The following is a 26,551-nucleotide window of genomic DNA, read 5'->3' on the forward strand; positions in this document are numbered from 1 at the left end:
CATGAGAAAAGGTAACACGAGAGAAAAAAAACACACATACATAGCTATCCATATATTTATATCCGCCCCTTGGATGTACTTAGAATAATTATGTAGATTAATTCAGCTGAGAAAAGCCATATTTTTAACTCATATTTCTTAAAACACTATGAACTCCATTTCATATGGATGAATTAATTCATTATAAATTCTTTTAAAAACTTTTCAGAAAGTATTTTCTTACCTTTACTGTCTAATTTTTAAGTATTAAGGTGGCAGGGCAAAAAAAGCATATTGAGCTCTACCATTAACCCTGATTCGTCCTGACAAGCAGCACACCCTCTAGGAGTTAAGATGAAGGGAAAAATAACAAACAAATAACTTCCCTCTTCTCCTACAGTAATTCGTCTAGTATCTTTCAGCCTTCTCTCATGAGGATGACCCGCGCACTTCCTAAAAGACCACTCTGCACTCGAGATAAATCTTAACTACAGTAAAATCCCCCTCACTTTTAACATTTCCCAAAGGACACGCGGTCTTGTGAAAACTGTTTATTTTAAAGATAGTCGTTACAACAGGGGTCAGACACGTCTGCTGCCTGTCCTCCGGTTTCACAACGTGTTAAGAAATTCGCGCTGTCAAATACGAATGATTATCGCAAAACCAAGATGTACTTAATGACGCGATTTGATGTAATCTTCGCTAATTGATGGGTTTCGGTGAAAAGCGGACACAGATGAGCCAAAAAGTGATCAATAGTAGGCTATGCTTAATTAATTAATCCAACAACACTCACGTAAGTAAATCAAACGATCAACATCGCATGGTTATAAATCGCATGCCTACCATAATAATTTTTTTTTAAACCATTAATCGGTGGTTGTCCGATTAAAGTTTCCCAGTTGACTAAATAGACAGCAAAGTGTCAATCGGAAAATGCAATGAATTTTATAAGTCACAGGTGAAACGGTGTTTGTTCTGTAATTCTGTGTGTTTGCGGATAGAGATAATGAGCTGTCCAGAGTGCTGAAGACCACGTATCGTTTTCAGACGAGGTGAATTGCTTCGCCTTGCTGTGAAAACAACCACGCGAACTCTTGCTGAACGAATTGCTAAAATAGTGCATCCTAAACACCGTGGGATTTGACAGCGGCAACTTCAATGCACTCGTCAACTGACAGGCATTTCAAGTAGGCTGTTACGTTTTGCATCGCGAGCATATTTAAAGAGGCGGTCTCGCGTGTACAAAGGCTACAGGTCTTCAGTGATGCCGTAGTTTCATATCATTAACGTCAGCATCACTATTCTATTCACTATTCATTTTCATATAGGCTAACATCGAAGCGCACGGTTGAATGGCTGCTATATTATATATATATATATATATATATATATATATATATATATATATATATATATATATATATATATATATATAAAAACGAATTACACATCTCACGTGATAATCTGTTGTGCCAGTCTAAAACAAAGTGTTAAAAATGACTATTAATTTTGCCGATGTATTTAACAAGCTAACGAAAAGTCCTCTAGCGGCGTTCTGCTGCTATGGTTACCCTCCTCGTTTCTGCACTCGGCGACAGGTGAAACGCGAGAGTTTCTGCTCGCTGAAATGAATTAAACCCATTTAATGTACTTTTCGAATTTGTTCCGCCATCCTGTGGTGGTCTTAAATCTCATTAATGAAGGAGAGACCCCCCAAAAGCCCCCCGTCGCACCCCGTCTAGGGTCTATAGAAAAAAAAACACAATTATTAACCGCTTCCAAGCGTATACGGCTCTCTCGTTTTTTTTACATATACGCCTTAAATGAAAAAAGAGGACATTCCACGTCATTTACTCTTTTACATCGTAAAAAAGAAAGAAAGAAAGCAACAGAGACAAAGCAACTGGGTGCGCTCTGCCTCTACTAAATTTCGTCGACATTCCCTTCTTTCACGCGAGCATTCCGCGAACGCAAGCGCCTTCCTTCGCTCAGAATGGGAGGGGCGGGGCTTAACGCGCGGCCACGCCTCCCTCGCGCGGCACACCACAGAGCGAGAGAAAAGCGCTTCCCGAGCGCTCGATCCTGTCACTGCACAGACATGAACCGAGCTCAGCGAGCAATAATCAGATCGACGATTTGCATTCTTTGCGATTAACACTTAGTTTTTCCTCCATCGCTCAAAGGCGCCGCACTTTTCCGTCCCGACCGTCCTGTCTCCGTTCAGAAATCGTTCAATCGTTTGCGCTGGATCTGTCGTGCCAGAAGATGTGCGTGGAAAGCGATGGATGTGAGATCGAGGGGTGCAGCAGTTCGGATGAGGTGCACACGCTGTCTGGAAGCATGAGCCCGACTCTTAAATCCAGCCCGGACCTGCATCCCTGCAAACCTGGGCAGAAATTCCGTGCCGCATTGCTCCGATGCCGGTCTCCGCTCGTTGCCGCCGGGATTCTGAGTTTTGGAAATGTGCTTAATTACATGGACAGATACACCGTGGCAGGTAAGACCGGTCTGTTCTTGACGAACGGACGTTCGCCTTTACTATCCGCCTCGGGACAGCGAAAACCGCGCTAGTCATCGTTTGCATTGTTTAATGTTTCACTTACAGAGAGGTTTTAGGTCAGAACGGATTCGCAATTTAAACATTAACACAAGCCAAGTGATCATACGCGGGTCTCGCTGCGCACGTGCTGAGTTTTATTGAACGCGGTCTTATTCTGTGTGATTTAATCAAACCACCCGGACTGAGAGGTAACCCTGTTGTGCTAACATCATATTGATTGGCTGCTATTGTGAGTGATCTTAGGTCAGTCTAATCCGACCCTCCGCCCGCCAAATGAGTGAAAACCCAAATCCTCATGACAAGTGGTGCCATGTATAATTTTACGTCTATTGTAATCCCTTTTCAAATCAGTCTCCACGTTGCACATGACGCTCCTGCGAACGATTATTAACGGCAATGCGCGCAATTAAGTGTTGGGTTCATTAGTGTTGTGCGTAAATATACGAGGCGCAAAATCACGTTACGCATTTATCAATGTAACGGGCGCCGTATCCAAAAATACTACGATTACGCACCCCTACACATAAATACACAGAGCTCAGTTAAAGCAGCGGCGATATACTCCATTATATTAGTCCGAAGTAATTTAGAGCAAAAAATTCTCGAGAGACGCATTTTATACCCATCGTTTTATAAATAGTAACCTCGGCAGCGCTCCACACGAGATGCCCTTGGTATCAGGAATCAAGTTATTCGGGAATAAAGACAGCGCAGCCGCGGCCTGAAATGTTTCCATAGAAACTAGAACAGATTTTATCTACTAGTTTTTTTTTGTGTGTGTGTGTTGTGTCAAACTTAGCTTCCCTCGAAAAGTGCGGATTAATTCGTTTACCGGATGGGTACTCGGTGATCCGAGGGAACCTGTCAGCTGACATTCGCTCCAGCACACTCTGAGAGGGGTAATTTTCATGAATAACTAATGATAAGCGATTAGAGATTTGGAACAAGTCAAGAGTGCGCTATTAGCTAGGGATTTCTGAAACGCGGGATTTAGGATAACCGTCAATACTTGATAGGCTTTCCTTCAGCTTTACTTATGTGTGTGTGTGTGTGTGTGTGTGTGTGTGTGTGTGTGTTTTGACAAAATAACCATATTGTAATTTTTCTAAGTTGCATACTGAGACAAAAACGGGTATCGGGCATGCGATTAGTATTTGGTGGAGCTTGTAAATGAAACATTAGCAGCGTTGCTTATTTTTAGTTAATTAATTGGTTAGCAGCAGAAGAAGAAAAACTGCATGAATGAAATGGAAATGTTCGCATTGCCTCTTCTCCCCTCGCTGAACAGCGTGTTCCCTCTAGCGCGCGCTCCACGGACTCTTTTGACGGGCGCGAGATGCTTGAATGGCGCGCCGCTGCAGCATTTCTTTCTTTCTTTTTTTTCGTGTAACGGGTAGGCTGTGGTTATTCAGCAAAACCCGGGACGCATCAAAAGATGTAAATGCGGCATCCGCTCTGGCAAAGGATTCTCTCGTCCCTTTAAATGTATGCAAAGGTGCGTTACTTTGCCAGATGGTCGCGTGTTGCGTCGCGCAGGCGAATTTAAGATGTCAGTCAATAATTAATGGAGTGGAATTTGCGCGGACTTAAAAGCAAAAAAATAAATAAATAAATATATATTAGCAAAGGCAACGTTATAGTCCTATGGCTGTTTGCAGAGCTGGATACTACAAGGTTCAGCAGGATTACATAAGTCAACCGAGCTGTGATAACATTATGAAAAAGATGTGTTTACGTGGGCCATGTTATCTAATCCTGCCATCTCTAAAATCAATGGCTTTTCCCAAATAGACAGCTTTATCATCCTCTTTCATAGATAAAAGTATCAATGTAAGCTAAATTCCACCATTTATACTCGAGTGAGGTAACAGATAAACGGACTTGTCTATAAAAAGGAAGATATTTCATCATGCCAATCAACCTTTTGGCTTCTAAACAAGGTGTTGCATCTGAACAAATGAACTGTGGAGAATATATGTGTGAGACGATGACTGTAGCAAATTGGTCGGTTCTCAAGAGGAGTTGTGTACTTGTATGTGCTTGTCAGTCAGTGTTGCAGCAGCAGCAGCATCTCTCGAAGATCATGCATTCTGGGATGTGTGTATATTGAGGATTAAGCCCCCTTGTTGAGTAAGGAGCAGAGGGGAGAGCTGACGCAGCCATCCTGCAGTGGTGACGACCACTCTTTAGTATTAGAGAGAGAGTGAGAGAATGATGCACGTGGCTGCTGAGACAGAAGTGGTTTTCCTTGCTGTTCGTTCATTTGTACTGACACAGGAATCATATTAATGACTTTCAGCGTTTGCTTGTTTGTGGGTTTGTGTGTCTGAGTGTACATCAAAGGTACACGGTTTACCCCAAAACATAAATTCTGCATGACTTCGAAAGTCGGTGTTGTTTGGGCTTATGCAGTTTTGTAATGACACGGGAGAAATAAAAAGATGACAGCTTTTTGTTTTGGTACGAACTATTTCTTTAGGGCTTAAAGGGAGGTTAATAATCTAGACCGCGGGTGTCTAAGTCAGTTTGTGGAGAACCAAAGCCCTCACAGTTTAGGTTTAACCCTAATTAAACACACCTGATCCAGTTAATCAAGTGATTTAGGCTTATTTAAAAACTATATGGTTTGAGGCTGCACACATGAACTCACAAACAAACAAAATAAATTCAAATGTGCATTAAGTCCTTGTGTTTAATACCAAACAACTTTGCGTTACATTCTCAGTTAGTGTCTTATAATCAATGCAGTTACAGTGGCTGAAATCGGGTCTAATAAATACCGTCACTGTGAAAACGCTTCATTTTCTTGTTGCTTAAGTCATATTCATTTACTGCCAATTTCACTTTTTACAAGCAATTCTAGGCTGTGGTTGTCTTGGAATCTAATAGCATCAAGTCTCTCATCACTGTTAGCCAGAATCAAATGTTAATTGTCAGAAAGGAAGGGGAAAAAGCAGTGTGTGTCGGTTTTGATTGACATGTATGTGCAAGAAAGGGAACAGCAAAGCTCTAATTTGGCCGTTTTCTCCACCTAAACAAAACTAGTGGGTGTGCAACTGCAAAACAGAACGGAGAAAAGAGAGGAGCAGAGGAAGAAAACCATTCTATGTGCTAAATCTATGGCAAAAAACCTTTGCTTATTACCTGACACAGGGTATTTGGGTTGACTAAGGATGTAATATGGTCACTAAAGAATCTTGTTGTGTGTTTTCAGGGACTTGACTATCTGCTATAACTTATATGTGACTAGTCGAAGTCGTAGGAACGATTTTATCCTTCTTTATGTTTAGCCCGAGGTGTATTTCTGCAACGTTGGAACCGATTTGCCCACTTCTTTCACTCCCTGTTGGCCCATTATATTTGTCCACTATCTATATCTGTCTCTTTCTGTCTCCAGCACAGCCTCCAGTGGGACAGAGAGATCAGATTGATGGGACTGAGGTTGTGAACCATTTAGTTTGATTAAATTTGTGGTTTGGCAATGATGGCTCAGACCCAGGGAGGCTGGCTGGCAACAGTCCCTCCAGCAGACAGACTGAGCTCAACAACAGATTACGGTTAAGACAGGGATTAGGAGACGCGGGGAATACCACAGGGATGTACAGACGGAGGCCACTTAACATTATTTGATCTAAGATCCTCAATTGAGCCACCGGCCTGATGCCTGCTCTAATGAAGGCAGTTCCACTGGTAATCTGGATTATGAGGTGCAGCAGATACTGGAAGGTGCATTTTTTTCCTAAAGGCATCTGAGGTATGAGGATGTTTAATCTCAAAACAAGTGCTTAATTAAGTGTGACGGGTAATCCAGCAGCCAGAGGAGCTCCCAGGGGGAAAATGAGCATGTCTGCACATTCAGATACACAGGCTCATAGTTTATGAGACTACAGTACTGTACGTTTTGCTGCATTGCTTTTCTGCACTAGATGGTCCAGTCTAGCTGGCTCAGCTCTAGTTCTGCCTGGACACACTCTTTGGCAGTCCCTTCTGTAAGATACACTCTCTCTCTCTCTCTGTTATTTCCATTTGTGCCCCTTGTGGTGTGAATTGAAGGTGTGATAAGGCCTATCAGCAACAAAACAGTGTGCCGTACTGAAGGAGGTCAGCAGCAGTAGCACGTAGCTCATGCACGGCACACATAGTAATGACACCAGAAAGAATATTACATCATGTCATAAGCGCCTATACATTTCTTTTATCACTCAAATTCACCAACAGATAGGTGCTTGATTTGAAAGTGACTTTGATATACTATTGACAATAGACCATTGGGGTTTGTTTGGCTGAAAGTTCTGTATGTAGATTAATACAGCATACTGCAGCAGTGTATTTTTAATATACCGACAACAAGCTGGTGGACTGTATTTAAATGAAACATTGAGGTTGGCTTAGTCATTTTAGGTTTGGCTGTCTTCTCTTGTTTTCCGCTTGTTTTACTATGCTCATATTAAAGGATTCTCAACAACAAAAGCATGATCGTAATGGAAAAACTCTGAGTTTATACGCTTGTCTCACTCTTCTGAAACCCTCATTCAGAACAAATGGCTTCCATTTCTCCTAAAGCAGATTCCCATATGCGCTGTAATTGCTTCTCATAGAAGCAGTTATAGAGCTGTTGTGTTTACTACTGATGTCACTCTCAAACCTGAAATATAAATCCATTAAAGTTAAAAGACAATTACAAGTTGGCTCTTAATGCTGGTGTGTACCGAAGGCACATAGTACTTAGCACATAGTATTTAATATCCCCCCATAACAATGCGGCATACTTTAATGCTTGTGTTGTTTGCTGTTAATTGAACAAAATCTGACCTCACAGTAAAGTAAGATCTCTTCTTGGCGTGTGTGTGTGTGTGTGTGTGTTTATGGGTTTGCATTTAGCTGTATGTATGTGCTGCCTGTGATAGGAGTGGTTGGAATTAGACAGTATACCTCTTCCTCCTTTTTGACACGGTGCTTTTCATGTGGTCACAGCATCCATTACACAAGCACGAAAAGCCATTACTGTGACAGCAGCTACTTCCCTGAAGACAGCTTGGCTTCTAAAGCCCGACCTAACCCTAGAAGTTAGGCAAGAAAGTGAGCGAAAAGAGCTTCCAGTCTTCCTGAATCGTTTATTTTCATTCATCTGCCTCAGCTGTTTTCTTATGAAGAGCTCACGACCATGACAGCCTTTCTGACCTCAACAATAAGGTCAGTGTATAAATATATATAGACACGAGTGGCGTTTGGCGGTACAAATTCTCATCTCGCTCCGGAGAGGCTGTATTGGGCGAAGCAGCTCTCAAAATAATCACTGACACAATCAAGTCGGCTAACAGCCTCTGAGAACCGGGATGCGATTTTCCCAGTTTATTTTTTAACGGGCTTGTCTTTCATTCGGCCCATGTGATGTTCATTTAATGTAGCGTGGATGACCCAAACAAGGAACAGTGTTTGTTATGTTTTTCCACCAGACGTGCTTGTTTGAATGGCATTGACCCTGTTAATATAATTGGTGGCCTGCTTTTAGCTCACTGCATGCCCAAACAGATGTGTAGTATGTGTGGGTGTTTATCTGTTTAAAGAAGGGGATTCGCCGTCATTCTCAGTCTTTTTGATGGAGTGTGTGTCTAAGGGATTAAGGGCGGAGAGTTTGATAGACAGCTGTACAGGAGGGTGAAGGAAGAAGAGGGAGGGTTGCCCGAGGGGGGAGCGCACCTGTGGGATTTGAAGTCTCAGGTATGTCACTGTGTGTTAGACCAGAACTGTATGATTTTGAGTCTGGGAGACAATTTTAAAGCCTGACCTTTGATCCCATGTGGCTACAATAAACAGGGCAGAAACGTAACAACATATTTTGTAATTTTGTAGACTTAGAAAATGCAGCAGAAGTGCAATTTGCAATTTTCATGGTTTCCATAAAATATTAAGCAACAAAATAATAATAATATAAAAAAACAAAAACATTTTTGAGCTACAAATCAGCGTATTAGTTTTTTTCTGAAGGACTGGCTTCTCAAATAATTACTGAAATAAATGACAATTTAATATATTAAAATATATTTTAAATATATTTAAAAAAATATATGTAATCAAATATTAACTTCTAATATTATTTGTGAGTCTGGACCACAAAACCACAAGGGTCCATTTTTTTGAAATAGAGATTTATATAATAAATAGAAAAAAGAAATATTCTTTGCTTAATATCCTAATGATTTTTGGTATATAAATAATTTTTACCCATAAAATTTATTATTGGCTATTGCTACTTGTTTTGTGCTCCAGGGTAACGTTTAACCTTACCTTAACCTAAAAAGTAGTGTAATGTCCCACCTATTCTAATATAATTTTTACGACAACATAGTAATTTACAGATTACCGAACATTTTACTGTTGAATTTCTCATTAATTTGTGTTTTTTGTCTTCCAAATATCTAATTGACCTTAATTTCAGTGTTTCTGGGTGCATCGTAACAGTAGCTAAATCATCCTGAAAACATATCAGATCCTCAAAGGTGCTACATCATAACCGAGAGATACCGGAATCTGTCATTATGCTTGACCTGAAATCATATTTGAGCAGTTATTCCAGTTTTATGAGGGTGTATAACATTTACAGATAAAGCAGTTCTGTTTTTAGATAAGACTTCTGTGTAAATATTGACCAAATCAAATCAAAAATAGGGTCAGTAGCGTAAACTGCTCTACTAAAGCTCAGCTTTGTTCCTAAAGTAAGCCTTCAGAAGCTCTCGACATTGCCAGGACAAATATTTATACCGGACTTTATTGTATGTCTGTATTTACAGAGTCTTATTGAGGAGGAAAATATGTCATCTTTCCCTCTATACAATTGTGATTGAGTAAATAATCAGCCACCGGTATTATGTAACTTGTTATTTCCCAGATTTGTAGTATGTGTGACTACACGGTGTAACACAATGTAAGTTAATAGGATCAGGCCTTTGTCTTTTTTGAGATATACAGTATCTAATTTAATGAAGGAGCCTAATGAAATATTATCTCATCAGTCAGTGTTTGCCTGTTGTGTTTTATGTGTCACTGAATGCCATGTTTTTATACTTGGTTTTGTTTGTCACCCTGGCACGTTACATGTCAGAAACACTTTCGCCTGAGTGGGAAACCTAGCTCTGTTGTTTCAGTGTGTGTGAAGAGTAGACATCCAGGGTTTAAAGGCTCAGGTGCGCACAGAAGAACAGGCTGTGCTTTCTCAAAACCATAGCATGGACAGTCACAAGTCAGTGTCCTAGCCTGTACATTTAAATTCTAGCGATTTTTTAACAAGACTCATTCATTTCTCAGAGCCATTCCTTTCGCAGTTCTAAAAATAACCCCTTGCATTCTATAGAGACAAGTATGCCTTTATGTATGCTGCTCAGTACTCGGGGAGAGACTGGTCATAGGGAGCACGGGAACTTTTTCTGGTGGCCTGGTTGACCTGCGAGCCTGCTGAATTCAAATTGGAAACCAATTTTTAATATTTAATAAATAGATACTTTTATTCGGTGAGGATGCATTAAATTGGTGAAAAGGACCAGTAAAGACATTTATAATGCTACAAAAGGATTTCTAGTTCAAATAAATGATGTTCCATTCTTCAAACAATCCTGAAAAAGTATCACAGTTTCCTCAAACATATTAAGCAGCACAACTGGAGTAATGGCTGCCGAGAAGTCAACTTTGACATCAAAGGGAGACATGATTACATTTAAAAAAGAGAATTTTAAACTGCAATAATAGTCAATATAACTAGCTGCTGAGCCTCCACCACTTTATTCACCAACATGATTTATTCATGTATTCACCTAATGATTTTTGCCATTAGAAAAAAATCACATATGAACTACATAACATAATACAGCAGGCTAAAGTTTGTGTTAGATTGACATAAGTCTGTTTTAGGCACAGTGCACCTTAGTTTCCTCTAAGGATTAATTTGGTATTTGTACCAGGTAAGCCACAATAGTTTGAGTTATTTGGCCACACCAGAACATAATAATTACCTCTAACTAACGCCTAAAATACCTGCGTGTGTGTGAGGTGTGTGTCTCCACCTCACTGAAGTGGAATGTGGAGGTAGAGCTGGAATTCCAGTGATGCGGTTGTTTTGCTTTCCCACAGTTGCTTTACCTTCGATCTATAGTTACAGTCACCAGCCCACGCTACAGAAAGGTGATTAACAATACGAAATCATTACAAAACATCTAAGTTTTAGACTCTTATAATCTCTCACCCTCTTTCCTGCTTGAAGGCTTCCCTTGGGTTTCTATGGCGGAACATTTTGGTGGGCCTGCAGGATAAAACACAAATCTAAGACATACTGTCTCTCGAGAGTGTCTTGCACTGTTCTGCATTAAACTAGACCAGGAAGAAATGAGATTTATTTCTAATTCATGAAGGAGAAAGTGAGATGGATCACTGTGCTGCAGAGCCTCAGCTGTTCTCAGGGAGAGTGGATGAAAATAGTGCTTTGCATAGCTAGAAAATAGATGTAATAAAAGACACTGGGACAGATAAAAATGATCAGGGGGTCGGTGTGTGATTGTGTGGGTGTGTGTCTGTGCATTGATTGGATAGAATAGAGGTTTATGGGGCTACAGTCAATTTCTCAGACTACAGTGTCCCTTGAATACATGCCACATGTGGTTCTCCTGTAGATATTGATTTCAGGCAACCCAGTTCTGGCACCTACTTTGCGTTCATCACAGGGCTGTGCAACATTCAGAATTGAACTGAGAATGCCTTTTAATTTCGAGTTTGAAGTAAATGGATTCTATGCACAAAGACAGAATCAGTGCTTTGTGAGCTTCAGGTCTAGTATTATCCAATAGCATAGTAGGAAACACTTTCAGTCATATTTTGTGCATTTGTCCATTTGAATTCAAAGAACAGTTAGACAAAAAGACCTCCATTAAATTTCTCAGACCTGCATTACATTTCTTAAATCTCATTTCCTATCGATCTGTGGGATATCGTACACACTAGGAATTAATGTTACACCACAGGAGTCCACTGAGAGATCAGACAGCAGAGGGACTGATGACAACTTTCTGGCCATATAGCAGTTTATACTTACTTCTGTCCTCTGTAGGGTTCTCTGGGGTTATGAATGCTTCATCTTCTCTGAACCAGCTTTTGACCCTATTAAGTATTAAGTTGAATAAAGAATTCTTAGTAGCAAGAAGTCATATTTTTTTAAAATATAGCTATAAATGACCTGTGCAGCATAAGTCAAATGAGAAAGCCGTGGAACATTTATGTGTGTAGTTTTCACTCAATTGGTCATTAAAATCAACTGAAAAGGGTTTTTTTTCTCCACACACATTTCTCCTACTTCAATCACTTTCAGCTGTCAGTTGTCTAAATCTCATGGCCGCTTGCACAGAGCAGTATGGCTAGAGTCTAATGCTAAATTGAGCTTGAAAGACCAGCTCTCAACATAGGCTTTTTCAGCCCTAAGTGTGCTGAAATGCCTCGTCCAATTTAGCCCTCTGCTTTTTCCTCTCTTCCACTTTTCCCTCCAGTTTTCAACCTCGTGACACCTCTTGACTCTCTTCTCTCTTCTCTCTGTTTGTTGCTCAACACTGTCAATTACTGCATTGAGAATAGCTTGGCTCGCTATTCCGTTTGAAGCTTCATTGATTAAGCTCTTCTTCAAAGAGCTTCACAAATGTTTCGCCCAAAGATTGCATTTTAGTATTCAAGCACTGTCCTTTGCCACTTTCGGGTCATTCCTAAAAACTCAGAGGTGATATTTGAAGTATCCAAATTATTCCTGTACATCTAATGACACGATTCATTCACAATAAAAATAATGTCCGTAAATAAATTCAATTTACTGTCTGACAAACATGTTTGTCAGAGCTAATTAATAATGCTTCGCTGTAGGTTTACGCTTCGAATAGGAATGGCGGTAATTAAGAAGGATAATCAAGCACTTCAGCACTTTTATTCGGGACTAATTATTATTCACAGAATCGGGCACTGTTGACGCCCCCCTGGGTGAGACCCACCCCACTCCTACACAGCTCTTACAGAACAAAGAGAAGAAAAGGAGAATAAGCAAAGAGGCATAGTGAGCGAGAAAAGCCAAATGAAATCTCATTACAGGCAAAAAACAAAAAGCCCTCATAATTACAGTAATCCCTTTCTGTGTCATGTAAAAATATAAAAATAAAAACAAAGCATCAGGATTAGGCTACAAATCAAGCACGTCTAATGTCAGTCAGGAAAACGTTAAACCGGGTAATGGCTCGACGCCATCAAAAGATGTTTAAACTGTTGGACCAAATTGTTGGTGATGAGATTAGTATTAAGGTATAGCGTGAACGCTAACGGGAAGATGTTAAGGATCACATTTTTCTGACCCACACCTTTAAATCTTTAGCATCAGAATCTGAGGGAAGGGAAGGTAATTGAAGCTTCTGTTTGGCAGTTAACATTAGCACATTACCAACAGAATGCTATCAGATCAGGCTGATAGTAAGGGCAGCCGTAATTGCACTCCAGTGTCTGTCAGCTGCTTTCTCTCCTGCTAAATTGCTCAGTGTAGTCAGGAGCTCATTTAATGAAACGAGCTGCTCATTTAGAGCCTCTGCGTGTGTTATCCACTATACAAATGTATATAGTAAAACATTACTATACATTACATTACTGTTACTAAACATCTAAGCTAATGCATCTCAGATTGTGAAACAATTGTGGCCAATCAGAAATCACTGCCAATTTTACACGATGTCAATCTTTCATCTGCAACAGCCGAAAATCGTGCAGTGTGTTTCAGGCTTAAACTAGAAAAAGGTTAGCTGTTTTTGCATACAAGGAGTAAGTGTAAAACCATTCGTTTACTGACCATACGCACTCCTGATGTTGAGGGGAAACCGGGCAGCCTGGGGATTTTTCTGCGCTCCAGTGCATTCTGACCACTGCACAGCTATACGTCTGACACATCGGCTTACACCCCAGAGGATAATTCTCTTATGAATTATTAATGGACAAATACTATATGCTGTTTCTGCATAGCACATCTGCAGGAGAAAACCTCTCCCCCTGTTTTTCTTTTTTATGTAATATTTAAAAGCATGTGATGTGGTCTAGACAAGAAGACCGACTGAAAAAAACAAATTTTTTGAAGAAACCTTGTTTACACTCTCCAAGTTTTTTGGGATAAAGCAAATACTACTGAATAGATTTTCTGTGCATTTTCGATTGAATGTTCATAAATGGTACAATCTTTGTTGTTGTGCACACACACTTTAAAACTAGTCTCAGATCAGCAGTGCACCGACAAGCAGCGCTGGCAGCCTTTCTGAGGGTGAGGCAGTAATGAGGAACTACTGGTATAAAATGGTAAGGGAATTCCAAAACACCCACACCCGCACACACCCCCGTTCTCTGACATCTGCATTGTGTTTATATGGACTGTGTGGTGGTTAAAGGCCGAGTGGAAAAAGCATCCGTCGTTTTGCGGGATATGTATGGAACCGGCGGTCAGGAGCTCGCAGAGAACAGACAAGCATACTTGTGGTCAGCTCTTACCCTGCCTCTGCACTCTCTTGGTTTGGTGAGGTTTGGAGAGCAGACATTTTGCAGAGTTAACATGGGAACAGTATTTTTTCGCTTTCGCACATATGTAACTTCTGTCGAGGTGTTGTTATACCAATCCCTGTGACACTTTTGAGAAGGATCACCCTTAGCTGATGAGAGAAGCAGAGAAGCAGGGGATGGGAAAGGAAGAAAGGAAAATAGAAGGAAGAGAGCTTCAGGATGTGTCGGCAGCAGTATAGTGTACCCGTGGTTTGGTAGAATGAAAAGAATGAGGGAGAGAACTTCATAACAGAGCAGAGAGGAAATTCTCTTACCGCAAAGAGTAGCATTACACAGGATATGGAAATGTACATTTGTACTGCAGTTTGACCTACCACACACACACAGGGGCAAATTCGAAACAGTTGTGCCACTTTTGAATGCAGTACTGCAGCACAAATCTGTGCATCTTATTTACCAACCATCTGCATTCCAGTTTAACCAAGATGAATTTTTTTCAGCACAAAAACGGCTCATATTGTATGTCAGCTAGTTGCTGCTTTTTTCCCCACCTTGCACAAAAACTGAATATCATTTAAAAGACATGTTTGTGTACATTGCTATTGACTATGGCTGTAGTAATTTATTAAATAGTGAACAAATGATAGATGATGTGCACTGAAATAGATTTTTTGCTGTTTTGGTAATCAGGTCCTAAAACAACTCAAATCAGAGGGTGCGATTATTTTGAAACAGTTGCGACATGCTTCCTAACTACCTACAATCCGGTTTAGCCAGCTTTTAAATTAGCGTCGCAATGAGTACATATAAGACAAATATGTCCAATTATGTACATAGATTCCAATTTATTTACTAAATTATTTGTCTGCTGCACTTAGCATTGCGTAAAAGATACTCATGCACATTTCTACTGACCACACACAGCACATGCAAACTGAAAATTGCATGCAGAAGTCTAGTGAAAACACATTTTTCTAATCATTATGAAACGCTCTGTCCTTCTTCCAGCACAAATATGTCATTCAATTTATGCATTTTATCAGCTCATGCATTCCCTCAAACCCATGACCTCGGCATAGCTAGCTCCATGCTTTACTGTTTGAGCTAAAGGAACGCATACAATGTCTGTCAGATTGTGCATTATTTACTAAAACTCACTTTGTGTCTGGTTTTAGGCTGATCATGGAACCAGTTATTCATGAAATGATTGTCAATTAACGGAGGAGACCAAGCTATTTTAGACTTTCAGATGGTAAAGGTGAAGTGTGCTAATGAAAAACACTACAGCAGATGCAATTCATTCTCAGTAAAATCCCCTCACACGGTTTTGACTCTATCAAGCTTTGCTTTTCTCCCAGTTGCCTTTCCTCTCACCTCTCTTCGTCTTCTCAGTTACAGTATATAGGGCGGCCAGCCTCTGTTGCTATGCCTTTATACTAACCTACTTCTCCCAGCACTGAAATAGCACCGGGGGTTGCTCAGGTCTATCATCTCTCTTTTGGGGATTGCAAAATGAGGTCTGTCCTATCACTCAATGATCCTCATTTTCGTTCTCACTCCCCAGATGACTAGACAGTCCTCTGGGTCTATACTGTGACGTGTATGTGTGTTTACAAAAATGAGCACAGGGTGTTTTATGCATTAATGCAGCATTCCCACCTTAATGAGCTTTCAAGTCTGTATACAGAGAAAAATGTTTGTCATTGTTTAAGCTTCAGACAGTTGAATGGGTATGTTTGCGTTTCAGGATTTGAATGCACAGGAATTTCAGCCACTTCCTGTTCTAAGCGATTGGATTGTTTTTACATGCTGACGGTTTTTCACACACAAAATATATCGCTGATATATCACCAGCTCACCTTAAGAGTAGGTTAGTATATCAAAACTCAAACCTCTTGGCCCGTCTTGCCAAGGATGAGCTCATAGTGTAAGAAAACATTCAATCCACACAAGCACTTGAATTTAAAGCCTGACTTCCTCTTATCAGATCAGACAAATATGGGCCCAAACAGTGTATGTCTAAGATAGCATCTTGTGTAAATCAAATGCAGGAGGGCTGCTCCTCCAGCTTCCAGGATCCATTAAACAGCTTCCCTCGAATGAACTCCCCTGAGATTGGAAATAGCGCTAGACGCATTAACAGAACTGATTTGCTCATCCTGAGCACCTCGAAGATTTTTCAGACACGCTATTGGTCAGTCCATTGGTCAATGTCCAATGGGTCTCCTGGGGACGGCACTATAGTGAATACATTATATCAAAAAGCATCATTCAAATACACTGCATCTCATTTAAGCATATCGCCATTTCACTGCACCAATCAGCTGATAAGATGGAAAGCCACATGAACGAGTCAATGTTTCATTAGCATCTAGGATAATGAAACTAGTGTGCTAGAAAACAAAAGGCGCTCTTTCTCACACCACAGTCTGTTTGCATTGCGGTTTTGTGAATTGTAGCAAATGTTTATTTGAAACTAAATTGGCGAGTTTGCTTTACTTTATTACTAATCCTTGACTTTATTAATATTGTATGGCTTGAGCATTAGAGGCTTTTTGCGCAAAGTATTTGTTATGTTACAGTTAAATAACAATAAAGTATGTTCATGTTTATATATTTTTTTCTCCCATGAAGGTTTTGTCACCTCCAATCCAAATACACAAATGCAACACATCTTCCATAAGTGCATTTATCTGTTTAGTTGAGTTAATGGTGAGAGTTGAGTTAATGCTGAGTTATGCTGTAGTTTTACACTCAGTGGCTGTTAGTAACTCAGTGATGTGTTTTGTATACAATAGATCAATCGCAACAGGCAGGGCAGCATTCTTTTGCCTTCAGTATCTGTTGCGGTTTCTTCATTTTGGTAGAGCAACTGTAAAATAGGCTGCAACAAAGTGCAAACCAGGTGACAGTATCAGCCAAATCTGACAGATCTTTTCCTTGTTCGAATCCGATAAAGTTCTTGCTAATCGAGGTAACTGCGTATTTCTTCGTTATTGCAGTTCCTACTGCAGACTTGACCGACCTTTTCCTCCTCTGTATAAGAGAGTGTTACTATGGCAACACCTCAGGGCTGGTGGCTTCGAGGCGGACACTAGAAGGTCGATGATTCTGCTGGTGCCATTTGGGGCATTTGCATCACCTTGTGTGGCATCGCCCACATTGCCTACCGTTTTACAGTATGATGCAACATGTAGTCAGAGCGGCTGCGCCTCAAATGCTTCATGACAGCTCTCTCTGAAAAGTTGTTGAAAAGGTGTTGCCATGTTCTCCCTAAAACTATATCTTTATCAGAGAGGCAGAAGAGAAGATAGAGAGGGAAGAATTTAGGTCAAATCACAAATAGACAGTATCGCCGGCCAAAAACTGAACATAATTCAATTGCTCTGATGGCCGTGTGCGCACTGACCTACTAGTACCAGTCTCTTCCAGTTAAAAGTCCTTACTTTATCATCTTAAATAAGGACATACTAAATCAGATTGTTACATGGTTTGCATCAGTTGTGTCTGTGGGAGTTTTGGTGGGAAGAGCGTGGTGGTTGAGGTTGTGTCTTTGGCAGGCGTGAGGGTGGGCAGGTGCAGTCTCGGTTGAAAGAGGAGAAACGCAGCACCATCTGGCACAGGGATCCCCCTCCCAGTGGGAGGAGAGGGAGAGACGGAGGGGTTGAGGGATGGGGGGCAACGGAGGACTGTGACCAAGGTAAATAGTACACTGCCTCAGATTAGACTGATGGAAAAAGGGCGGGACCACCCACTCCTGAGCATTGAGGAGGATTGTGGAAATCCACCGCCCCGTATCTGCCCCTTATCCAAATCAATATGTTTCATTTTAGGAAATGAAAAAAAGATCAAATCCATCAATGCTTCAAGTTTATCGGCAGCCTTTTAAATTGCAAGCCAGGAATTTAGAGTTCAGGGATGCACAGATATGAAAATAATTCATTTTAAATGCTGCAAATAAATTTAAGAATATCAACTTTCTAAGGTTAAGTATGAAGAATGGATGTTCAAGGGTTTCTCAATCTTTTCTATCAGATGAAGTAAATATTTTACTTGAAGTACACCCTGAGGTTCGCTGTTTAATAGTCATATAACATGCAACAGAACAAGCCAAATATTTTTTTATTTAACATTTTATATTGATTTATTTGGAATGATTGGACAACGGATATGACAGGATCTAACAATGAACAGTAGTACTTTCATTAATCAAATTTAAAAATAATGAATAAATACTATAACAAATGTTCATTGTTAGTTACTGTGGTAACATTTTAGTATAAGGAACAATTCTCGCTAATAACTAGTTGTTTATTACAATGCCTTTAATTGACACATTGGCTATTTATTCGTATAACCATATTCTACATCCCTAATCCTTTTCATTACCTAAACTTAACAAACTACCTTACTAACTATTATCAAAAAGCAATGGAGTTTATGTTAAAGGTCATAATGGTCTGTTAATAGCAAGAATTTAAAGTTATAAACATTAACTAATGGGCCTTATTGTAAAGCGTTACCTGTATTTTTAAGATTAACTATGAGTGTTACATGATAGCAAAAGGGATCTAAATGTCTTTCATTCAGTTCATTCTTAGAAGACACATCTTCTGTATCATCTGACCATATCACGTTGCTGTGTGATTTTGTTGTGTGTGTGTTTTGTCCGGGAGTCTTAAGAGCTCTTGATCAGGGCATTACTCCCCGTTTTAGTGTAATTGCAGCTTTCGTGCCTTTAAATCTTCAGTCTCTCATCTCCACATTCCTTCTTTCTGATCACTTTAAAGTGAGAAATTAAGCCTCTGGAGCTCTTTTACTGTCTAACTCTTCTCAGACTCACGCTTTGATCTTCCATTTGTGCAAAGCACACAGCATTCAGACACTTCTAAATGCAGGAGAGGCTGTAAACAGAGCCTGTGACTGACAGCCAATGAAATTAGACAAGAGCGATAGAGATCCAACATGCTTGACGTTATCTCTGATGTTACATCTCTCTAAATCACTGAACAGTCTTGTACGAATAGAGGCAGAGAGAAAGACATCCGCTCCAGGGGCTTCATGCACCCAGATCAAACACCTAATGCCGCCGAACCGTCTCTTAATGAACTTTTCAGCGTTGCCTGGATAATTACGTCATGCTTTTCAATGTCTTGTACAAACACAGACACATAACACAGGAGTGGCTGTGAGAAATAAAAATAGCAATTTGTTTCTGTAGTTGAAGCGGCTTTAGTCATCTTCGAGTTTCGCCTCGATCGCTTCGTGGTTTCCCATCGCCACCCGTTTTGACTTGTCACTGGCACGTTGTAGCAAAGACGTCCTGAGAAGAGGCACTTTGGCAGGTGCAGGCTTGTCCACACATACAGTGACAAATGCAACATTCTTGTCACACGAGTCACGCCACCTGCTCGCATTCCAGTGCAGCCAGTGTCTTTCTTTACCGTCTGCAAATCAAGGTACATTTGAAGTGCAGAAATCGTTTCTTTCTCTTTTCATTTTTATTCTGAGGGCTTACCAATGCCTTTGTAATGCTTCAGCACAACGGGAACTTTGTATTTTACATATGTGACCCCGGACCATAAAGTGGTCAAAATTGTCATTTCTTTTCCCAAAATTGAGATTTATAAATCATCTAAAGGCTGAATAAATAAGCTTTTCATTATTACATGGAATCAAACCTGGAATCTGGAATCTGAGAGTGCAAAACAAATCTAAATACTGAGAAAAATATCTTTAAAGTTGTCCAAATTAAATTCTTAGCAATGCATACTACTAATAAAAAATTATGTTTTAATATATTCTATTTATGTTAGGAAATTTACAAAATATCTTTGTGGCGCATGATCTTTACTTCATATTTAACTAATGATTTTGGCATAAAAGTATATATAATACAATGTTTTTTTGGCCTATTGCTACAAATATACCTTTTACAATATACAAATATACATTTGAGCAAATTCTATTTAATTTTTAAATTTTTTGTTTTATGTTAGAAAATGAGTTTTTATTATTCTGATTATATTAATAAATTAGTTTTTATATACTAATTAATTATGTTTAAATAAATAACATCCTTTTAAATGTAATCTTTAGAACAGGGAAAACTTTTCCTCAATACATTTCTAATTTGCTGCTTATTAATAGTTAGTAAGGTAGTTGTTAAGTTTAGGTATTGGGTACGATTAGGGATATGAAATAAGGTCATGTAGCATAAGGCATTCATATGTGCTTAATTACTACTAATAAATGGCTAATATTGGAGAAATATGTTTGCTAATAAGCAACTAGTTAAGAGGCCCTAAAATAAAGTGGTACGCATCCTCTATCTCACAATGAATATTAATTTTTGCATACTGCACGTTGTAGTGTATATGTTTTATATATATATATATATATATATATATATATATATATATATATATATATATTTATTTTTCATTTATTCAAAGTTGCGAAGAAATTAGCCAGCAAAAAAGAGCAACTTATTGTTATGGCTAGTAATTTAATATACTTTTTGGTGAAATATTACAATTACCGTCAATAATGTGCACCAATATGCTGACTTCAAACTCAAACAGCCCAGAATAGAAGTGTGTGTGTGTGAGTGTGAGTTTATACATAGGATCCCACATAAGCCTATAATTGTTCTGTTATTGAGGATCACAAGAAAAAAGTGTAATGAGAAACACCTGTCAATATTTTTAGTTCTTCAAAATGCTTAGCACAGATGTCTAAAATTTCATTCGCTAATCATTTTTCTTCAAAAATAGCCTTAACTCTAATTGTTGCACTTAAAGGCTAAAATTTACATCAGAGCACAAATTCTAATGTCTCTCTTTCTCGGTTTCCCAGGTGTTCTCCTTGACATACAGAAACACTTCGAGGTTGGTGACAGCGGAGCAGGCTTGTTGCAAACAGGTAAGTCTCTCATAATCCCATAATTACGTGGTTTTGCAATCATGCAGTGTGCACACACAGACTCACTGACTTATATCACTGACACGAGGTGGAAGAGAAGACTAAAATCCATTAAGCTCCCTGCTGCCGAAGTGACAGGGTTAACAAAGGAGGAAAAAACTGTGAATGAGATGCTCCACCTCCCTCCTTCCCAAAGCCAGTGTAATTGACTGTGCTTGAAGCACTTGTTAGGGTTTAACAAAACAGAGGACTGCCACAGTTGTTTGGATTGGACAGAGACCCACCCTGCACTGCGATCTGTCCACTATTCAACAGTGCAAGGACATTACATACATTTTCCAATATTTCTGTTAAGGAAAAAGACCACAGTAAAACTCCAGTGAGGTACTAGGGAAGCTGTAAATGTTTTTTTTTTTTTTTTTTTTTTTTTTTTATCTGGTTGTTACAGGAAACTGTAATAGTACTGCAGTGGATGCCCAACACGGTTGTGAGCCCACTCTCCGGTTACTTTTAATGGGAGGAAAAAGACTAGTTTATTCTGGAAAACACACAGAGTTCTTGTTAGCTTAGAGATGCTTGTGGTCTGTCACTAACGTTTATAACGGCTAAAATTAAAAAATGGCTAATAAGTGTTCCCTCATTATATGCAGATGACAGTGAAGTGTAACACATTATGACATCATTAAAGGTTATTTGTGGTGGGCTAGGAATCAGTGGGGGGAGGCGAATGAGAGGGTTCAGTGTTTAAACGGCTGGCTTTTGGAGGCCGTTGGGTTGGGCTTCCTGAACCGGGCTGGGTCCACGTCAAGTGGCTTTTGTGAGAGAGAGTCACTGTGTGGAGCAGTCCCGTGAACACTAGCACACACAAACTGTACTTGTGTGTGCGTTCATACACATACTTGAGTGTGCAAACAGAGACACCGTCATGCACAGAGGCAAGAATATATACAACAAGCACACAAACACACACACACACACACACACACACATACACACACACACTCTCACATATACAGAGGCTCATTGAGCAGTTGCATAGACAGGGATGTCTGGGATTCAGATCCAGCTCAATGTTTATCTATTGCCCCCATTCATTTGGCTTCAAAATATTAGAATAACTGGTCCGTGGAGACCTCGGCACATAAACCTTTCAGTATTTAAGAGTGGTATATTTTAAATCTGGGTGAAAAGGGTGAAGTATATATACATAAAAATCCACACCTCCTAAAACAGGATGAATCTAATTCAGAAGATAAATTGCTGTTTATTAAAATGTTCCTTTTTTGAGGTTCATGCTTAAGATGCTAATAGTGTGGAGGAAATAAAAAGTGTATATAATATATACGCTATTATAAATAGCATATATAATACCATTCGAAAGATTTTTTTGGAAGTGAGAAATCAAGCTTAATTCATCTGAATTATATTATATAACTGAGTGTAGAGACGAGTGAGATATACAAAGGAAAACTTTCATTGCTGCAAGAAAGAGCTCCTCTCTGTTTTTGCTTAGCTGACCAATTTAGAGTGCTGAAACCGTACTGTCACTCACCGGAGGAAATGTGTTTTTGATTAGTCTGTAATTGGAAGCAAATAAACATTACAATTCTGCTTGGCTCAGGTTAACTGTAAAGTGAAAGACTGCTTGGAAACTTTCTATAGGTTGATTCTCAGCAGGGAATTGGTGCTTTGACAGCATGGCAGATAATTATTGGTCTATATGCTACAGGAGGGATGGCACCTTTCATACTGTGAAACTGTCACAAGAGTCACTCTAAATAGGGGTTAAATTGGGACTTTCGTGGTAAGAAGCCTCAAAATATGGCGAGATATGGGCCAACCATAAAAAACCTAAAACAAATAAACGTACAATAGTTTTTTTTTTTTTTATTTAGGTGTAATAACAAACTAAATTTGAACTGGAGCAAGGAAGAGATGCAGCACATGGATTGCCATGAAGACATTAATGGCTTTTTTGCAGGCTTTTTTGTTAAAGACACAAAAATATGACACTCTTTGCGCTACAAAAATCAAGCTTTAACAAAATATCACAGCAAACCACATCCTGAACCACATCCTATACCACCTAGAAAAATGTGAGCAGGGAAAAATCCCTTTGTTAAGCAGTCCATGTGGTCTGCGCTTACTTAGAGTGTAAAGAAAGTGTCTGCGGCAGGTTTAGTTTGGCCTCTGATCCCAGGCTGACCTCAGTCTTCACACAATGGAACGAAATTTCAGATGCTCTGGCCATTGGCCGAGAACCTCAGTGTGAAAAGCTGGTTGAAGGGATGGCGTGAGATCAACTGGAGTGTGTCCTATTGTGGGACGCACTCTGATTTGTGTGAGTGGCAAAGGTTTTTTTGTTTGTTTTAGTACACACATCTGCTAGTTTGACAAAGCTAGGCTTTCCAAAATATACAGGATGTGGCAGGATATCTTTTAAGTGCACATGGCATGGAGAGATGTTGAGATGAATGTCTTAAGGAATGTCTTGAGGAATAGCTGACTAAGGTAGTCTACCATTAAACAGGAGGAGAAATATAGTGACAAGTTGGGAGGTGGAAGCTTTTCATAATATAATTAAAGTCAGGCCTTTCTTTGCAAGTCTTTCTGTCATGATAGTGTGTCATTGTCATAACAAAAGGATACATACAGTACAGTAAATTAGTGAATGATGCGTTGTGGGAAAACTGGAGTATCAAGTACCACAAAGATGAGGTCATGCCGCAACCTCAACACAGTATGATTCAGTCCTTATACATCATTGATTTAATGCGGTGATTACCAAAAACACTCATATTAACAAATCAAGGAGATGAAAGATTCAGTTCCTGCTAAAATATTTTCAAATATCGGTTATATGATACATGTCTGCTTTGTGTCCTTCAAGTGATCATATTTCCAGACAAATGCATGTCTATACTTGATATTGACATACAGACCGTTCTCGTCTAACCTTACGACGGCAATATTGACTTTATCTGGCTTTACACTATGTGCTTTTGCCTGTGGCTGTCATACCTGTCAATCACCTCCTCGTCCACAAAGACAAGGCTTCTAGATCTGATCCCGCTCACAATGCCCTCTCATGCTTTATTTCTTTTAAACGAACCTCTATCACACTGAGAGATATTAATTTCAGATTAGAGGGAAAGAGCAATTATTATTGACACAGAAGAAGAATGGACTGTTTGCTAGCCACAACACCTGCAGGCGGTCCTGGACGTCTGCGAGATAGAAAATAATGAAGATGGAATGAGGAAAGAAGAGAGGGTTAACTCAGATGTTATTACTGTCTCGAGGGCCTCCTCCTTGCTCTTTTGTTTAGTAGGTGACATCGGCATTTTAAGGATGGGTGTGGGGAATCTAGATGGCCTCTCTGCGTCTAAAAGAGAAATATTTTCTGAAGATGGATAGATGAGGGTGAACTTCAGACAGCTGAATGTTAGAATTTCCTGTGGTCTAAGCATCAGTTTACTAGGTGGTCTTGAGTCATATGCAACCTAAAACCTGGACTGATTTTTAATTCTAAAACAGTTTGTGATTGTTTTGACAGAAATAATTAGTAACTAAATCATTTTCCCACAAAAAATTGCTCTTGCTTGTCATTGTAAAATATGTCACTGCAGGTTGTTGACATGCATTTGCTAAAGGGTTCAAAGCAGGCTGCTTGATTTGGGGACATTTATAAAAAATGCAAGTTAAAAATTTCTTGTTTGTAGGGTGCACAATTTGGCCAAATATTTTGTGATAGTATATATATTAATACTGTAAATACTACAACTACTAAACCATTTGTATAGTAAAACTGCAAAATTACAAAACCAAAATATATTAATTTTCAGACATTAAACGTCAAGCATTACTTTGGCAGAAAACCACAGGGAGTCTTAAAAGCTTCACTTTTGTTGACAGCAGCAAGTTTATGATTTATCTTGGCAAATTTGGGAAGATGGTTTGGCACATGTTGTGCACTAAGCCATATCATGGTTTTGGCTTTTTTTTAAATGAATTATGCAACCATAGTTGAGTAGTTGTTAATGTGTTGTCTACAGTCCAAAGCCAAAAAAGCCTATCCCAAATATCAAAAATATGAGATTTTTCACTTTTTTTGTCTACTAGGTTAAAAAGTCTGTTCTATTTAAAAAGTAATAGCAAACATTTGAAGCAGTTGCATGATTTGAGGTATTTGAGCACAAAAAGTGAGGGTCACCAAATTTTAATACTGAAGGTTATAAGATTTGATTATGAGCAATAGTGACTAATAATACTTTTTATAAGGACGAAAATATGATACGGTATGTTTCGCTTTTCTGACGACACCATAGAGACTCTAATTAGACTGTATTGCTCCAAAGGTCAAGGGGTCAGTGCCCTTTGGTCAAAGATGGCAGCTTGTCTGCATGTGAGGTGTGTGTCTGCCGTTGCCTCCTATCCCATCTGTCACGGCCGGAGCGAACACTGCTTTTGAATCCTGACACGACTCCGCTGAGTCCATGTCTTCGTCTAGTCGCTCCGTCTGGGGCATGTGTTGTATATAGCTGCAGTCAGTCTGTGGCCAGCGAATGACTGCAGCCCAGGTGCTCGGCTACATCCACCCAGACAAAGAATGTGCTATATTGAGAAGAAATTTCGAATCGTGACCGTCAGGATATTGGCTTACATAGCCATGAGCCATTAAAAGACATTATTTTAAAAAGTGAGATGTCAACCACAGACACACAGGCCTCCTGTAGCCCAGCACTTCCACTGTATGTTTACACAGTCACAATTGTCCCCTTCTCAGCTTTCATTTTAATGGCGGATCTTACAGTTTCTGATTTCTTTGGCCCTGGACAGCGAGGAGTATCTACTGTATCTGTGTATTATCAGCTGTTCACACTCAGACCACAGCTGTACTACGATATCCCTGCTTTCTTCTCCGCTTGGTATCATTAGGTTTCTCGCAAGACATTGCTCTGTAGCTGTTTTTGCCGCACTGTCAATTTGACAGGCGTCTGAAAAAAATGAATAAATGGATTCCACAGCAGGAAAAAGACAGCGGGAGACCTGCTTGAAAGAGACGGACATAGACTAAGCGAGAGAGATGGAAATGAAAGAGGCAAAGCGCAGCACCTGCTCATCATTCCCACAGTCAATGGCACAGAGATGTAATGATCCACAGCCGTGTCAATGCGAAAACTGAGGGAAAAAAATAAAAACCAATTTCTGTCTCCATCAGCCTGGCTCTGACACTGGGTAATGAGCAATCAATACAGCAAATCCACATCTCTGCACATGCTATGAATAGATATGTAGGTCTTACAGCTTGAATCTGCTTTAAATCAGCCTGATGGGAGAATCTCACAAAGAAATGTCAGGGTCGTATTTATGCACAATTTGTATGTGTGTATTTTATACAATGTGTGTGAATAAGATAAAAATTGGGAAATTTTAGACCATGCCTCAATGGGGATGGGGGCTTCACTGATCCCCCCTAATGCTTGCAGAGCCTTGTGCCAATCAAAACCCTGCAGCCAATCACGGCAAGCATTA

General features: G+C 39.6%; 1 protein-coding gene across 1 annotated transcript in view; it reads left to right on the forward strand.

The window, feature by feature from the left end:
• Window positions 1–2,028: 2,028 nt before the first annotated feature.
• The window catches only part of spns2 (spinster homolog 2 (Drosophila)), a 64,933-nt gene continuing 40,410 nt past the window's right edge, over window positions 2,029–26,551 (forward strand). The window contains exons 1-2 of the mRNA XM_043239151.1: window positions 2,029–2,479; window positions 20,951–21,016. Of these exons, the coding sequence (XP_043095086.1) occupies window positions 2,248–2,479; window positions 20,951–21,016 (298 nt within the window). The 5' untranslated portion in view covers window positions 2,029–2,247. The remainder of the gene's footprint in view (window positions 2,480–20,950; window positions 21,017–26,551) is intronic.

Source organism: Puntigrus tetrazona, chromosome 5, assembly GCF_018831695.1.
Source record: "Puntigrus tetrazona isolate hp1 chromosome 5, ASM1883169v1, whole genome shotgun sequence".
NCBI classification, from domain to species: domain Eukaryota; kingdom Metazoa; phylum Chordata; class Actinopteri; order Cypriniformes; family Cyprinidae; genus Puntigrus; species Puntigrus tetrazona.